The sequence below is a fragment of the Canis aureus genome, chromosome 29 (genome assembly GCF_053574225.1).
Source record: "Canis aureus isolate CA01 chromosome 29, VMU_Caureus_v.1.0, whole genome shotgun sequence".
Taxonomy (NCBI): Eukaryota; Metazoa; Chordata; class Mammalia; order Carnivora; family Canidae; genus Canis; species Canis aureus.
In genome coordinates this window covers 27239519-27256930 of record NC_135639.1, presented here as the reverse complement: position 1 = coordinate 27256930, position 17412 = coordinate 27239519, and the positions used below count along the sequence as shown (strand labels likewise).

General features: G+C 35.6%; 1 protein-coding gene across 11 annotated transcripts in view; it reads left to right on the top strand.

Moving 5' to 3' along the window:
- Nucleotides 1-17412, top strand: part of BTRC (beta-transducin repeat containing E3 ubiquitin protein ligase) — a 180877-nt gene that overhangs the window by 97833 nt on the left and 65632 nt on the right. For 7 of the 11 annotated variants that reach the window (XM_077877917.1, XM_077877912.1, XM_077877913.1 and 4 more), the window contains 2 exons: nt 2708-2785; nt 16577-16666. In XM_077877917.1, coding sequence (XP_077734043.1) covers nt 2708-2785; nt 16577-16666 — 168 coding nt within the window. The remainder of the gene's footprint in view (nt 1-2707; nt 2786-16576; nt 16667-17412) is intronic. The other 4 variants (XM_077877921.1, XM_077877916.1, XM_077877918.1 and 1 more) reach the window with 1 other exon arrangement.

Below are 17412 nucleotides of genomic sequence, written 5' to 3'. Positions count from 1 at the left end.
TACAAGGGTCTTAAAATGATACTATATTCATGCTACTTATCCTTTAATATTTAAAAATATATAATTTGATAGAAACCACAAAAGATATATCTAAGCTTAAAATACAGTTACGATCCTATAGTAATAATTTCATAATTGTATGAAAATTTTCAGATAAACTCATGTTAGAAATAATTTCTGGATCTAAAAATAAAGTAGCTCCTGGGATGCCTGGGTGGCTTAGTGGTTGAGCATCTGGCTTCTGCTCAGGGCGTGGTCCCGGAATCCCAGGATTGAGTCCCACATTGGGCTTCCCTCAAGGACCCTGCTTCTCCCTCTGCCTGTGTCTCTACCTCTCTCTCTCTGTCCCTCATGAACAAATAAATAAAATATTAAAAATAAATAAATAAATAGATAAAAATAAAGTAGCTCCTCAGCTAGAATGTGATGAATATAGGTAATGTAATGACTATATCAAAAAATTTTTAAGCTTGCAAATTTTAAAATATTAAACACTACAAATGTAATTGTAGAAAATAGAACCCAAATAGTTTGTATTTGTATTTTCTGTATTTTGCCTTGCAGATAGTGACTTACCTGTGTTGATTACCAAAGTATTTCCCCCAATTATCTTGTATTGTGGTGAAATACATATAACATAAAATTTATTGTCTTAACCATTTTTTTAAGTGTACAGTTTAGTGGTATTAAATACATTCATAATGTTATGCATGCATCACCCTCACCCATCTCCATAACTCTTTCCTTCTGGTAAGACTGAAACTCTATACTCGTTAAACAATAATTCTCCATTCCTCCACTTCTCTGAGCCCCTGGCCATCACCATTCTGCTTTCTGTATGATTTTGACTACTCTAAGTATCGCATATAAGTGAATTCGTACAGTAATTATCTTTTTGTGACTGGTATATTTCACTTCAGCATAAGGTCCTTAAGGTTCATCCATTTTGTAGTATATACTAGAATTTTCTTCCTTTTTAACGCTGAATACTATTCCATGATGTATATACATCACATTTTATCTATTGCTTCATCGGTCATTGGAAGCTTGGATTGCTTCCACGTTTTAGCTGTTTTGGTGAATGCTGCTATGAATATGGGTGTACAAATGGCTCTTGAAACTCTGCTTTTAGTTCTTTTGACTATATACCCAGAAGTGGAATTGTTGGATCATATGATAATTCTATTTTTAATTTTTTGAGGAACCACCACACTGTTTTCGTCAGCAGCTGTATCATTTTACATTCCTACTAACAGTGCATAAGAGTTCCAATTTCCAACATCCTTGCCAATTTATATTTTGGTTTTTGTCTGTTTTTGATAGTAGCCTTCTTAATGAATGTGATATGGTATCTCTGTGTAGTTTTGATTTACATTCCTGAAATGGTTAGTGATGTTGAACATCTTTTTATGTGCTGTTGGCCATTTGTATATCTTCTTTAGAGAAATGTCTATCCAGGTCCTTTGTGCATTTTTGAATTGAGTTGTGTGGGGTTTTTTTGTTTGTTTAGTTTTACAATTTATCTATATATTCTGGATTTTTAAACAAGATGTATTTATTTTAGAGGGAGAGTGTGTGTGTGCACGCATGCACTCATGAGCTGGAGGAGGGACACAGGGAGAGGAAGAAAGAGAATCCTAAAGCATACTCCTTGTTGAGCGTGAAACCTAATTTGGGCTTATCCCAGGACCCCAAGATCATGATGTGAGCTGAAATCATGAGTTAGCTGTTTAACCTATTGAGCCACCCAGGTGCCCCTATATATTCTGGATATTAATCTTTCATCAGATACATGATTTGCAAATATTTTCTTGCATCCCATGGGTTGCTATCTTATTATTCTGTTGATATTTAGAATTATGAACTCTCTTTCAGTTGGATTGTTTTTTCCCCTCTTCTTAAATATTTAAAAATCCTACTGGTCTTCTAGGTGCTGTTTGAGATAATAGTGGCAAGAATGGTCTCTAATCCTAAACCATTGATAAAATGATATTGTTTTGAGCTAAGTACAATGTTATTCTTTTTTTTTTTTAATTTTTATTTATTTATGATAGTCACACAGAGAGAGGGAGAGAGAGGCAGAGACACAGGCAGAGGGAGAAGCAGGCTCCATGCACCGGGAACCTGACGTGGGATTCGATCCCGGGTCTCCAGGATCGTGCCCTGGGCCAAAGGCAGGCGCCAAACCGCTGCGCCACCCAGGGATCCCCAATGTTATTCTTAATGACAGAAAATCAAATATGAGAAGAGGAAGAAGTGAAAGAACTTTTTTCCCCCTAGGATCCAGACTTTGACAATTTCTAGTGACCAAATATTTACTATAGTTTAATTATTTAAAAGAGAAGATAATAATCATGGTTTAAGTTGTTATCAGCTAAGTATAAACTGGAGCTTTGTTGAGTCCAGTGTCAACCCGCATTTTCAAAGGGCAATAAACTAAATTTCTAATGACTGTGATCTGCTGGGCAGTGCTTAAATATAGATGAAATACTTTGCACCTAGGTCCCTGCTTACATTTATTTATATACATGGGCATATTTTCCCTTTACCTAAGTGTATGTCTATATGTATATAAATCTTCAAATGAATAAATGCATAAATATACATGGTATTCTAGCTTACAGAATTATAAATGTAATTCAGTTTACTCCCATAGAATAAGATTGAAGATAATGAGAACTGAATTAAAGCTTACTTTCTTTCACAGAATTCCTCAGAGAGAGAAGACTGTAATAATGGCGAACCCCCTAGGAAGATAATACCAGAGAAGAATTCACTTAGACAGGTATGAAATTCAGTCTGTCTTAAAATAAAAAGCTACCAACAACAAAACAAAAGACAGGAAACCCTCAATTTGCCATTCGTTAAACACTGGAGCTTAAATTAAGAGTACTCTGAAGTTGAGATGGCTATAGCCATCAATTTCAATCAGGTAACATTGTTTTCCCAGTCATTTAAAAATATCCTAGGTGTACAAGTGTAGGACAAGTTGGTTGCTTACAAGTAGTGAAAACAACACCAAAGAAAAGTTTTCTTGTTCAGGAAAAATAACTTGAAGTGCTTAAGTGCAGATAGTAGAATAGTTGGCTTTAAACCTTATTTTCTTTTTGAGATTCTTAATACATTTTTAAAAAATTAACCAAAAGGGATCTGCCTCTAGTGAAGTTACCTCAGTATTTGTTTGCTTTTCTAAAAAGTAAAGGCCATTATTGATGATAACTTAAAAAAATTTTTATTCCTCATCATACCCCACTCCCCAAAGGTAACACATTTTACTTGGAAGGTTAATTCCATGGTGCTCTCTTTTTTAAAATTAAAAGGTCCAAACACTATGTTTAAAAAATTTGCTCTTCTTACTGCCTGCTGCTGCAAGCTCTTACATCTTCTGTCTCCCAGTAACATAGAAACAGGTTCGTACGGTGTTGCCAGAGAATAAGTATACCACCTCTTCACTTTTAATATAAAGTTGGATAAGATGAGCACCAGCAGTAGCAAAAATAATTTTAATTTACCTTACTTATGGCATTATTCCAAGAAAAAGGAGAAGAGGTAGAGTACCCACCACGAACCCGCTATTTGTTCCATTCTAGCCTCATAATCACCCTACAAAGTTGCTAGATGGGGTCTCCTATAGATGAAAAAAATGGAGACTTAGGGAGGTTGGATGACTTGCTCATTAGGTAGTCAGTGATTTAAAATCCACATCTCAGTGTTGCTCAGCTCAAGCATTTCTGCTTCTTCCTTCTGATTCCAGTTTGTATACAGTGATAATATAGGGGAAGAATATGTGAAACTCTGATATACTCATTTTTTATTTACTGTATGCTAAAAATTTGGGGATGGGCACTTTTCCTTTTTTGTAAAAATAATTGCTTAGTAAGTAGAATTGAATCCATTCAGGAAGCATTGTAAGAACCCTGGATGATCAGTAATGGACATTGTGCAGTTACATCTTTAACTATTTGGAGACAAGCACCTGATCTATAAGTCTAAATAAACAGAACAGTTATTGAGTAAGATAAATTTAGAGGTGGAAAGACTATGCCCGCTATACAGAAACAACTGTCAGAAAACAATGACACAAAAAAAAGTTTTGGCAACTTTATTTAAGCTAACAAACGAATTTTCACTCTGCAAAGTTATAAATTAATTTTAATAGGCTGATCCAGATGGTCCATTTGGAAAATGGATAGGCTGATCTGTTGAAAATTAAACTAAATTTATCTCTCTCATACTTCAAACTGAAGCAAGAGAGAGAATCGTGCCTATTAAGTCCAGCACATACAGATGGACCAGCAGGTCACACATGGGACTAATCTGATTCATTTTAAAAATAAATGCATACATTATTGAATCATTTTCTACTTGCAAGATCTGTTGTGTGCAGTATTTGAAAGAGATTTGATGTGGCCTTTTCATTGCCTTTATAGGGTTCACTTCACCCTCTCCACTTTAATATAACAACCATTTTGTTTTTGTTTTTGGTTTTCCTCTTAGTGCTCCAAAATGGTTTTTCTAATATCTGTCATTCAGTGTTGAGATCCAGGCTCTGGAGATTAATTAGGTCATGAGGCTTTTTCCCCTCCTCTCTTTGTAAAGGGTTTTATCTCTATTCTCTTTATGAAGAGCATGAACTCAGTGTTCTTGGAAAGAGAAATGGCCTTTAGAAACAGGGAAGTAGGAGATCCTCCTGGGGCCCTCTGAATCTTTTAGCTTCTGGGTGTTTTAACAGCCCCATGAATGCAGATTTGTAAATTTATTGCAGTGCCATCTGGTTTTTTGCTCCAACCAGATTACTGTTGGCTTGTGTCTGTCTATTGTGGTGGTCACTCCCTAGGAGCTTGCCCTCTCAATCTTAGGGAAGAGTGATGAATAGCAGGGGTCAATAGAAGCAGGTCACAGGGCAGCTGTCCAGGACTGCCCTGAACTTGATTACCCCACTGCTGATTTTTTAAATGTAGGACATAATATATAAGCTGTTTAAACTCCCTCTTTTCTCTGTTGCATGACAATAATGAAGGGCCATTCCCCCCTCCCCCACTTTATTCAAGTTATACAGATAAAAAGATGTCAAAGCTGCCTTTTACCTAGTGTTGATGCGAGTAGGATTTGCATCATATAGACCAATCTCTTGAGATTCTTTTGCAGGTTCTTTTCCCAGATTTCTAATGGGATTTCAGGAACTCTTCCACTATTGATTTTAAAATGCATGGTTACATTCTAACAAGTTTAGTATTGTTTTAAACTGATTTTATAGTTTACATTTGTTGTTCTAACTAAGTATAGTTTCACAGGTGATGATAGACTGTGACCAGTGCGTGGTAACTTTGAGTTATTTTATCGATAAATTGGAGAAGCTGAAAAAAGAGTCATCAAACAATTCTTAAGACATTTAAAGAATAATGAGGGAATATTATAAACAACTGTAATCCACAGTTTTGGCAATTTAGATGAAATGGACAAATTCCTTGAAAAATACAGCTTACTGAAAGGTGAAACAAATGACCATTGTCTGATGTTTATTAAAGGAATCACATCAAAAGACTCCAAATGGTTTCACAGGTGAATTCTATCAAATAATGCACTCTTGTACAAACTCAGAAAATAGAGAAGGAAAGAACACTTCCTGATTGTATTGTGAAGCAGGCCACCATAACCATAATTCCAAAACCTGGTTGACAGACATTTAGCAGAAAAAGAAAGTATTGAAGGAAAAAGTCAGGAGACACTACACTCTGTCTCACCAAGCCATTTTGTATACCTGTCTTTCCATCTAATTTCCACTATCAGAAGGCAGGAGAGTTGCTGGGGAGAGAGAAGCAATGTAACCTTTTAAATTTCTGAGTTTTGGAATAATCTTCTTACCTCCCTGCCTTAAGTAAAGTGTGAACTTTTGTTTAAAGAATGTACACAGTGGGTGCAATTTTCTTTCTTCTTTTGTTTCTAAAATGTGAAGCCAAGGAAACCATAGCAACTGTTTTCATAGCTTTTATTCATATCTGCAAACAAGGGCAAAGGCCTGGGAGGGTACATGAAAGTACTCATTACTTTTTGAAAATGTAGCCTTACAACATGCAACTCCTTCTTTGCTTCACATTGGTGCTAATAGGATCTGTCAGCCCTGCTTTTCTCTGTAATTGAGTAAATTGTGACCTCTGTCTAATCCTTCCCCCATCCCCCATTCCCTTTGTGTATGTGTCCACTTACCATCCTGAGAACGTGGGCAGTGATAAATAAAGTATTGAGTAGAGCTCTCTCAACTCTTTGAAAGCAGCATGATGCCAGCCCTCTAGTTATATTTCTTTAAGTGTTTACGTTTTTCTGTATTCTTTCTCTTGTGTAGCTGGAACCCTGGGGATGCAAAGCCATGAGAGAGGCCAAGAAGCTAACAAAGTAGCTGTCTCCCTTGTTAGCTTGTTCCTTTATTCTTTAAAAACAAGATAAAAACCATCTGGCTCAGGGCATTACATTTTCCTCCCCCATGCACCTCTATAGATGGAGACTTCACCTGCAGTGAGGGTTTACATTGATTAGGGAGGGAGCAGTAATTCAAGCTTCCATCCTCTTCAAGGATACTTTGCAGTCTTTAAAGGTGCTGACCCACTGAGTTAAACTGTCAAGGGAGGATAAAAAAGTATCTTCATCCCAGGAGGTAACAGCTGCCAGGTTTTCAACACCTTGCACGCTGCTGGAAAAATGTCACAATTGTCAGCTGAAAGAAAAATGACTCTGTTGTCATCTTCTGTTAATGACTGGGCCTTATAAAGGGAACTACATAAGCCTTGTAGAAGGAATAAGTAGATGTTTTCCTTTCCTATCGCCATGTCCCCAAATTCCTATGCTGTTCTAAACATTACCTTAGAGTAGATCCATAAAAAAACAGCCGTGAAGAACTTAAACAGCCCCATATAAGCATGGAGGTCTGATTGGCATAGCTCCTTTATACAGTTGAATGAGTAGGAGGAAAAAGCACATCACTGACACAGAAAATGACATTATAGTGTGTATTAACAAAACAACAACAACAACAAGTCATTCATAAGCCAGTGAACTGAAAGAAAACACACTGTATTTCTGCTCTTTGGAGGACAATTTGTTTTCAGGCAGCATCCAGATGGGTAAATACCACGACATTTCTTTTTTCAAGAGAGACACTTCTTTTCTTCTTAGAAAAAAAAAAGAAAAAGAAAAAAAAAAAAGAAACCCACTAAATTTTACTTCTTTTAATATCTCTATAATGTTTGTATATGAAGGCATTCCCTTCTTTTTGATTTGATTGATGAGGGGAAAGGGTTTAATGAAGTCTCTGATATTAGCCAGGCAAGTTTTTTTTTTTTTTTTTTTTTCCTATTTGTTTTAGGTTAGTCATTTTAATTGTATTGAGTAATTAGAAGGTACACACAGCCAGGGGAGCTTTGTTCTGATAATTGCTCAAGAAAACCGATTCCCTATCTGCTGTTGCTTTGTGTTAAGACATTTCTCCCTCTAGTGGCAATAGTAAGCACTTTGACTTGGCAGTAGGCAAGGTGTAATTGCAATATGACAAACTATGCTTAAGGGACTATCTTGTAAATACTTCAGTTTGGGGTTTGGCATTATTTCATTATATATGTGTGTTTTTTTCCCTATGAAACGTCCTATCTCCCCCCCACCCTCCCCACAAGTGCTTTGGGCTTTGGATGGAAAAAAATTGCCAGAGATGTTTATTAAAAAAAAAAAAAAAATCACAGTGCATCCTGGGTAATGTTTTGCAGCTTGACTTAATTTTAGTCATCTGTTTTAATTACCTATTTATAAAAATGCTTTTGCATTTGTAGACATTATTTAATACTTTGGAAGAAGCACCTCATTTGAAATAAATAAATAAATTGTACTTATTTTAAATAGTCCATGTAAAAGACCTTAAAGGTAATTAATGTAGGTCTCTTAAGTAAGACAAAAGTGATCTTTCCAAGTCTGATGAAGTGATTTGTTTATTTAACTTCCCACTTTGGCTGAATCCTTCAGAGTCTAATAACTTTTTTTTTTTTTAAACATGGTTTGGCAATTTGTGTCTAGCTACAAAAACCCTTCTTGAAAAAGAAGCAATTTAATAACCAGCCTTCTTAAAATTACTTTGAGGAAGGAAGACTGTATAGGGGGTTGGTGTTTTGTTTTATTTTTATTTCAGTGTAATCATTCTTTGATGAATTGTGTAATCACTGACTTAGTAAAAAAAATATTATTGAACTCCTGGGTTGCAATGACCATAAAAAGTGTATTTTCATATAGAGACTTGAGATATTGTGAATAAATTATAAAGGAAACAGCTTATATGCTGGTCGAAGTCCATATAGACCTCATTTTGTGTTCAGTGCTTAATGTGGATGTACCACTTAAAAAAAAAAAAAGAAAAAAGAAAAAGATGGGGTTGGGGAAGTCCTATTGTGCCCTTTTGTAGGAGTCTTTTAGAAATCTTCCCTAAGAGTAACTTGGAATGAGATCAGATGTAGCATTGCATCCATTGAATGAGATTGGGTAGCATCATTGTGGCATTTTTAAAGCCCCGTTCTAGCTTCCCTAGATGTTGCCTTGTAGTTTGCTTTTTCTATTCCATATTCTTCCTGGGGACTTGATTTGATGTTACCATATATCTGAAGGTCCCTGTCTCCCCCTCTTCTTGCCCCCCAATCACTAGCCATTTTCATTATACTGTATCTTGTTTTGCTATAGGGCTGCTGAACAGATTTTTTAAGCAGCTTTTTGCAAGGTTAAAAGAATGCAGCTTGGTAACAAGTTTGTGTCATTTTAAATATATACCTTCTAGTAAATAAGGAGAAGTCTGGCAATCAATCCCTTTTAGTGTGTTATATGTTTCACCTGACAACTAAACCTTCTATTGATTAGCCATTACTTTGTTAGATAATCCTATGTCATTGAATCCATTGTAAAAAATTAAACTCTTTAAAATGTTTTACCCTAGCAGCACTGTGAAAATTGAAAACTTGTTCAGAATTACAGCCTGCTTTCACAAAGAAGGTAGTTTTCAGCAAGGCATCTTACTGGTTTATGCTTATGTGCTTTATATGCAATATAAAAATGTATTAAAGTACTCCAACGCAAAACTCTCTGCCTCTGGTTCAGCAATGTAAGCTACCTTTTCAAATGTTTCATGGGGCAGAGCCTATCTTGCCAGGGGCAATTAGACTCACTAGTTTAATTTTAGCCTGGAAGGAGTCTTGTAATAGTAAAATATTGAACGTAAAATACTGAATTTTTAAACTTTTTATTCCAGAGTGATTTTAGGACTGTGACAAGTTTTAGTTTACTAATTTATGTGACTTTCTTGAGTGGTAAGCAAGATAATATACCCATTTTACAGATGGGATGGCTAGAAAATAAAAGTTTATGTATATCATTACTGGAAATTCTTCCAGGTCTAGAACTGGTTTCCTAAATCTATATAATGTTCCCCTGAGTATCCTATACACATTTCTTTTTTTTTTTTTTTTTAAGATTTTATTTATTTATTCATGAAAGAGAGAGAGAGGCAGAGACACGGGCAGAGGGAGAAGCAGGCTCCATGCGGGGAGCCTGATGTGGGACTCGATCCTGGGGACTCCAGGATCATGCCGAAGGCAGGCACTAAACTGCTGAGCCACCTAGGAATCCCCAACATTCTTAATTTTAATATTGTTTTGGCTATCATAGATACTTTGCATTTCTATATAAATTTTAGAATCAACTTAGCAATTTCTTTTAAGAAGTTTGCAGGATTTTGATTTAGCTTTTATTGAAACTATATATTCCTTTGAGTAGAATTAACCTCTCAATAATATTGAGTCTTCCAGTCTGTAAACATGGTATATATCTCCATTTAATTGCCTTTTTAAATTTTTCTAAACAGTGGTTTTTAGTTTTCTGTGTATATTTCTCACGTATATTTATTCCTATTTATTGTTTTCCAATGCTATTGTAAATGTTTTCATTTGATTTTTGACTTGACCTTGTTTCCTGTCATTTGTGAATAAAGACAATTTTATTTCTTCTTTCCAAGTTATTTGCCTTTTGTTTCCCTTTTTTGCTTTATTTGAATGGCAGTGGCCTCCAAAATAATGTTGAATAGATGTAGTAAGAGAACATCTTTGCCTTTTTCTCAGTCTCAGAGGGACTGTGTTTGGTCTTTCACCAATAAGTATGGTGTTAGTTGAAATTTTTTTAGATTCCCTTTATGGGATTAAGAAAGTTCTCTTTTATTTCTAGCTTGCTGAGATTTTGCTTTTGTAGTTATTGTCATCATGAATAAATGTTTAATTTTGTCAAATGCTCCCCTCCACACTTAATCTGTTAATATGGTGAATTATATTAGTTGACTTTATTAAGAACTTTTGTGTCCGTGTTCATGGGAGATAACGGTCTATAGATTTCTTTCTTCCTTCCTTCTTCTTCCTCCCCCTCTCCCTCCCTCCCTCCCTCCCTTCCTTCCTTTTTAAAAAAATCTTTTAAAAAGATTTTTATTTATTTATTCATGAGAGACACACACAGTAAGAGAGAGGCAGAGACATAGGCTGAGGGAGAAGCAGGCTCCCTGCAAGGAGCCTTGATGTGGGGCTCGATCCTGGATCCCGGGATCACGCCATGGGCCAAAAAGGCAGATGCTCAACTGCTAAGCCACCCAGGCTTCCCACATTTAAAAAAAAAATTTTAAAAAGTCGGCTCCACACACAGCTTGGAGCCCAGTGCAGGGCTTGAACTCTCAACCCTGAAATCAAGACCTGAGCTGAGATTGAGTCAAATCCTTAACATAGTCACCTAGACACCCCTGTAGTTTTCTTTCTAATATCTGTGTCAGATTTTGGTGTCAGGTTTATGCTGCCCTCATAAAATGAGATGAGAAGTCTTCCTCTCCTCCTCTATTTTCTAAAGGTGTTTGTGTATGGTCCGGGTGTTATTTCTTCCCTAATATTTAATAGAATTCACCAGTGAAACTATCTGGACTAGAAGTTTTCTTTTTGGGAAGATTTTTTTTTTTTTTAATTTATGTCGAATAATTTTCACTTACAATGTCAATTTCTTTAACAGATACAGAGCTATTCAGATTTTCTATTTTTTATTGTGTCAGTTTGGGTAATTTGTGTCTTTCAAGAAATGTGCCCTATTTTATTCAACAGATTGTGAACTGTTCATATTTTTTTTTATTTTAGTACTCAGATTATTCTGTATTGGGCTAATGCAAGCCCCTTTAGGTTGTCACCTGTACCGCTCTGACATATCTCCATCATTCCCTGTATATCTCCAGTTTCATCTTATATTTTCACTGTCCAATCTTAGAATCAGCCATTTCTCCAGAGAAATGGTTCCTTTCAACATAAAATGGTATTTAGAAGCCAAGATTTATACCTTAACTTATATTTTACATCTATATTAATATATTTTGAAAACCATGGATTTACATTGGTACCTGCAATTCTAATTCAGTACCATAGAGTTTCTTTTAGAAACTCTCCCTTTCCATATTTATAATTCTTTTTTCTTATAGTAAGAAACCTGGTTTGAGATTTTTTTCCCTTTTAGCACTTTAAACATGTTGTTTCTTCTAGCCTTCATTGTTTATAGTGAAACTTTTCATGCATGCCTTTATATTATTGACGTCAGGTATGGAGTATCCCTTTTTTGTTTGGCTACTCTCAAGGTTTTGTGTTTGTTACTGATTTCTAGCAGTTTTGACTGTTTGTGCCTAGTTCTTTTCTTTGTATTTAATCTCCCTAAGAGTTTGCTGATCTCAGATCAGTAAACCAGTGGTTTTCACCAAATTTGAGAAATATTTGATTGCTACTTTTGTAACCTTTTTTGTGCCCCATCCTCACTTCTCTTCTGGGTTTCCAGTTTATGCATATGTTAAATCATTGAACATTTATCCCACAGATAACTGGGTTTCTGTTCATTTTTTTTCTTTTATTCTCTCTTTCAGTTTAGATAATTTCAGTTGATCTGTCTTTAGTTCATTGAGCTTTTCTTCAACCATCTCCAATCTGCTTTTAAGCCCACCTAATAAATTTTTATTTTCAGATAATATACTCTCCATTTGAGATAATATACTTTTCCATTTTGATCTGGTTCATTTTAGATTTTCATTTTTTCTGTTGAAAATTTCTATTGGTTTACTTGTTATGACTATATCGTTCATTTAAGATATTGAATATGTTCATTACAGCTTCTATAAAGCCTTTATATGCTGATTCCCATACTAGATCATCTCAGGGTCATTTTCTACTGGTTCTTTTTTCTCTTGACTATGGGTTTCTTTTATCTGCTTCTTCTTACATCTAGCAGTTTTATTTGTGTGTGTGTGTGTGTGTGTGTGTGTGTGTTTAAGATTTTATTTATTCATGAGAGACACAGAGTGAGAGGCAGAGACACTGGCAGAGGGAGAAGTAGGTTCCATGCAGGGATCCCGATGTGGAACTCGATTCTGGGACACTGGGATCATGCCCTGAGCCAAAGGCAGATGCTCAACTCCTGAGCCACAGGGCATCCCTAGCAATTTTACATTATATAGCAGACATTATAAATGACTCATTGCAGAGACTCTGGATTCTTTTATTTTCACTGATTAACTTAGTGCCTGATCACTGTGACTTCACAGAATGTTGGTTTTACATTTGTTATGGCAGGTACATTTTGATTTTACACCCCGTGCCCCACAAGGTAGATCCCTTACTCCTAAGACTTCCTGTTTACTCTTACTGCAGGGTCATTCCAAGTTTTCAGTGAAAGTTTGAGATACCTTTAAGTTCCTCTAACTTAATCAAGTTCTAAATTCTGTCTCCCCTCATGGGCAGCAGCTGGAATCCCTGCTCCAATCTCACTGGAATCCTTAGAGTCTCCCATTCATATATGTAATTTGGGTATTAGCCATGGATTAGAGTAGAATTGAGCCTCACTTATGGCTCTCTCTATTTTCTGTGATTTCTCTTCTCAATCTCCAGCCACTATGGCAGCCTTGAAGTCCATCCTTTGGCATATCAAGCCAGTAAACTGGCTTAAAAAAAAAAAAAAAAAAGATTTTATTTACTTATGAGGAACACAGAGAGGCCGAGACATAGGCAGAGGGAGAAGCAAGCTTCCCAGAGGGAGCCTGATGAGGCACTCGATCCCAGGACCCCGGGATCACCCCTGAGCCAAAGGCAGACACTCAACCACTAAGCTACCCAGTTGCCCCAATAAACTGGTTTTCTAATTGAATTTCGGTTACCCTGCACCAAGTAGATTGGTGAGTACCCTCAGGAAAAAAGCACATAAACGTGGATGTTACCCCATGTGTTTCTCCTTTTTTAAGCTCAAGCTACTCTCCCCCCAGTTTCTTAGTACTTTAGGTGATTCTCCAGTGCCTTTAAATAGTTATTATTAATTTTTCCCATGGTTTATGATTGTTATGAGGGTTAATTCAATGTACGCATCTCTGCCTTTATTGGAACTTGGATTCTTTGGTTTACTTTTTTTGTTATTCAGTATATACCAATTACTTCATAAGTGTCTTTTAAAAATATAGGAAGTTTCATTTAAAAACTTGTATGTTGTTATACATGAATAATGTTTGTGGTATTAGTAGTTGGAAAAGAAGTACTGAACCCTGAGCCCAGAACATAAATGCACCAGTAGCTGTTACACACAGAGATCAAATGATCCAGTTTATTCCTTTAAAATATGTTTTGAAATAATTTCAACTTAAATGATATAAGAATAAAACAGTTAAGTGGATAAATTTTTAAAAGTTTAAATTGTCTAAATGGAAAATCAATTTTATAATACTTTTTCTCCATGTTCTTATTTTTTTAACCTATGTTTTTCCAAAGAATGATAATTGACCAGAAATGAATAGTTTAAAATATCTATGAATCCATTGCTAGCATAAGTAAGTACATAAGAGAAATCATAGCTTTTCTTCACAGAAAAAAATTCTATTTCATAAATGTGGAAGGAAAGAGGGAAATTTAAAAACATCAGAACATCACAGTAAAAATTACCATAGGCAAGATCAACCAATGGATGCTTAAATTAGCAGGCAAAAGTTGCAATAGAAACCAAGAATTTGGGTAGCCTCAGATTATTTCCCCCAATATATTTAGTAATTCCTAAAGGAAAAAATAATAAACTTATATTGGAGAATCTTGGCAGACATGGACCCTAGGCAAATGATACAGGTTAACATCACTGAAAATGCTTATTAACATGTCTCCTGATTTGATATATTGAGAAGGGTACATCTTTCCCAATATTGTATAACCCCCATGTGATCATGAGAAAATATGAGACAAAGCCAAATTGAGAGACATTATATAGACCAATCAGTACTCTTCAGAAGGGTGATAGTCATAAAAGACAAGACTGAGGGGATCCCTGGGTGGCGCAGTGGTTTGGCGCCTGCCTTTGGCCCAGGGCGCGATTCTGGAGACCCCAGGATCGAATCCCACGTCAGGCTCCCGGTGCATGGAGCCTGCTTCTCCCTCTGCCTGTGTCTCTGCCTCTCTCTCTCTCTCTCTCTCTCTGTGTGTGTGTGTGTGTGTGTGTGTGTGTGTGTGTGTGTGACTATCGTAGATTTTTAAAAAAAAAAATAAATAAAAAGACAAGACTGAGAAATTGTCACAGATTAGAGGATACTTCAGAGACATGATAACTAAATTCAGTGCAGCATCTTTGGGTTAGATCCTGAACAGAAAAAAGGATATTAGTAGGGAAATTGGTGAAACTCGAAAGGAATTCTTTATATTCTACCTAGTTGATTACTTAGTTTTGATAAATGTTCTGTGGTTATGTAAGTCATTAACGTAAGGGGAAGCTGGGGGAAGGGTATACAGAAACTCATTTTTGCAACTATTCTGTAACCTAGAAATTTAAAAAATAGATTCTTTCCTATTGTTGGTTATAAGAGATTGCCTGCCTATGTCTTAAGATTTTTCTTTTTAATTCCAACACGTATAGTTCTGCAACATAATTGTTCTCAAAGAGTGTTCCTAAACTGCATTAGCATCAACTGGGGGCTCATTATTAAAGCTCAGAAGCCTAGGGATGGGACCTAACAATTTGTATGGTGTTTTGTTTTGTTTTTTTTTAACAGATTTTATTTATTTTATTTTAGAGAGAGGGAGTCGGGGGGGGGTGCAGAGTCAGAAGGAGAGGGAGAAAGAATCCCAAACAGACTTTATGCTGAGCACGGAGCCTGACATGGGGCTCCATCCCATGACCCCAGCCGAAACCAAGAATTGGTCACCCAACCGATTGAGCCACCCAGGCACTCCAACAATCTGTGCTTTAACGAGCCTTCCAGATGATTCTGATATATGCTAAAGTTTGAGAACCATGATTTATACCATTAGTGAAAACTTTATTAAAAAAAAACATTGTTTTACTATATTGTTGTTAATAATGTTTGCTTACCATAAAGTATAGCCATTTTTTAAAATAGTGATACAATACATGTGACATAACATTTACCATCTTAACCATTATTAAACGTACAGTTCAGTGTATTAAATACATTCACATTGTTACATAACTGTCACCACCATCCATCCCTCAGTCTTTTCATTTTGTAAAACTGAAACCCCCATACTCATCAAACAATAACACCCTATTTCTTCTCCCATCTCTGGCAACTATTGTTCCACTTTCTGTCTCTCTTGATTTTGCTTACTCCAAGTATTTCATATAAGTAGAATCATACCGTATTTATCTCTTTTTTTTTTTTTTTTGTATTTATCTTTTTATGACTGGCTTATTTCACCTACCATAATGTCCTCAAGGTTCACCCATATTGTAGCATATGTCCGAATTCCTTCCTTTTTAAGGCTGAATGCTATTTCATTTGATGTTTATGCCACATTTTGTGTGTCCCTTCATGTGTCATTGGACACTTGGGTCATTTCTGTGTTTTGGCTATTGTGAATAATGCTGCTAGGAACATGGATGTACAAATATCTTTTCAAGATTCTGCTTTCAGTTCTTTTGGGTATATACCCAGAAGTGGCATTGTTGGATCCTGTGGTAATTCCAATTTTAATTTTTTGAGGAACCACCACCATGCTGTTTTCCACAGCAGCTGTATACTTTTACATTCCACCGTCACTGCACAGTGGTTCCAGTCTCTCTACATCCTATCCAACATTTTGTTTTTTTTGTTTTGTAATAGTAACCATCCTAGTGGGTATGAGGTGGTATCTTTGTGGATTTGGTTTGCATTTCTGAAGTGATTAGTGATGTTGAGCATCTTGTCATGTGCTTGTTGGCTATTTGTATATCTTCTTTGGAGAAATGTCTGTTCAAGTCCTTTGCACATTTTTGAGTAGCACCCCATCTTCCATACATACAGTGAGACCACTGCTGCTCACATCCTTGTTTGTGAACTCATCAGTGGCTCTTGTGGGCTCTCACTTTCTTTGCTTCCACCTTTCTTTCTTTGTTTCCAGTTCTCGTAAGTCTGGAATTTATACATAAGTCTATTCATGTGTTGATTTTGATAATAGGACAGAATAATTTGAAAACTTTACATGACTGCATTTCGGTATTTAAATCTGTTTCCAAAAAATTCTCTTTACAGACTTATAACAGCTGTGCCAGACTCTGCTTAAACCAAGAAACAGTATGTCTAGCAAGTACTGCTATGAAGACTGAAAATTGTGTGGCCAAAGTAAGTAATTTTACTCATCAATATTATTATATGGCATCATAACAATGCTTTATCTATAAACATCTTCACTTAGTATTGCTATTAAAGATTATCACAGGATTTTGTATTTAAAGTAGAATACAGCAGGCATCATTTCCAAAGCAGATTGTAAGTTGGAGTCTTCATCTCTTGATTTGCAAAAGAATTTTTGGTTCTGCATTCTGGTCACACTCCCATCTAATTCACATTTGTTACTTGACACTAGCTATGGATTATTACAAATAAGTAAGATTCATGAAAGAAAATATACAGTTATTTTTATAAGGTTGTTCATGGATTTTAAATATAATTGAGAATAGAGTAACCATTACAAGGATTGAGAAATATGCTAGAGAAAAATCCAAATATTCTATCACTATTATTATTTGTTGAGTGGTCAGTGATAGAAATATTGCTTTTGGTGATTTTGATCTGAGTGGACAAGTATGTTTTATCATGCATATGAGCTACCTTTTCTCATGTATTTCTATAGATACATATCTATAGATGCAAAAGTAATCACATATTAGAGATCTTCCAGTCTAATAATTAGAGATCTTCCAGTCTAATAATAATAAACTATGGCTCTGATCTTTCAAGTATCTCTAACTATGTAGGAACTTTGACCTAAATTTAGATAATAGCAATTTTGATTATTCCAAGAGTAGTATAAAATTCCAGTATGGGCTCTGTTTCTAGACATTTACCTTGCATATATGCAAAATTAC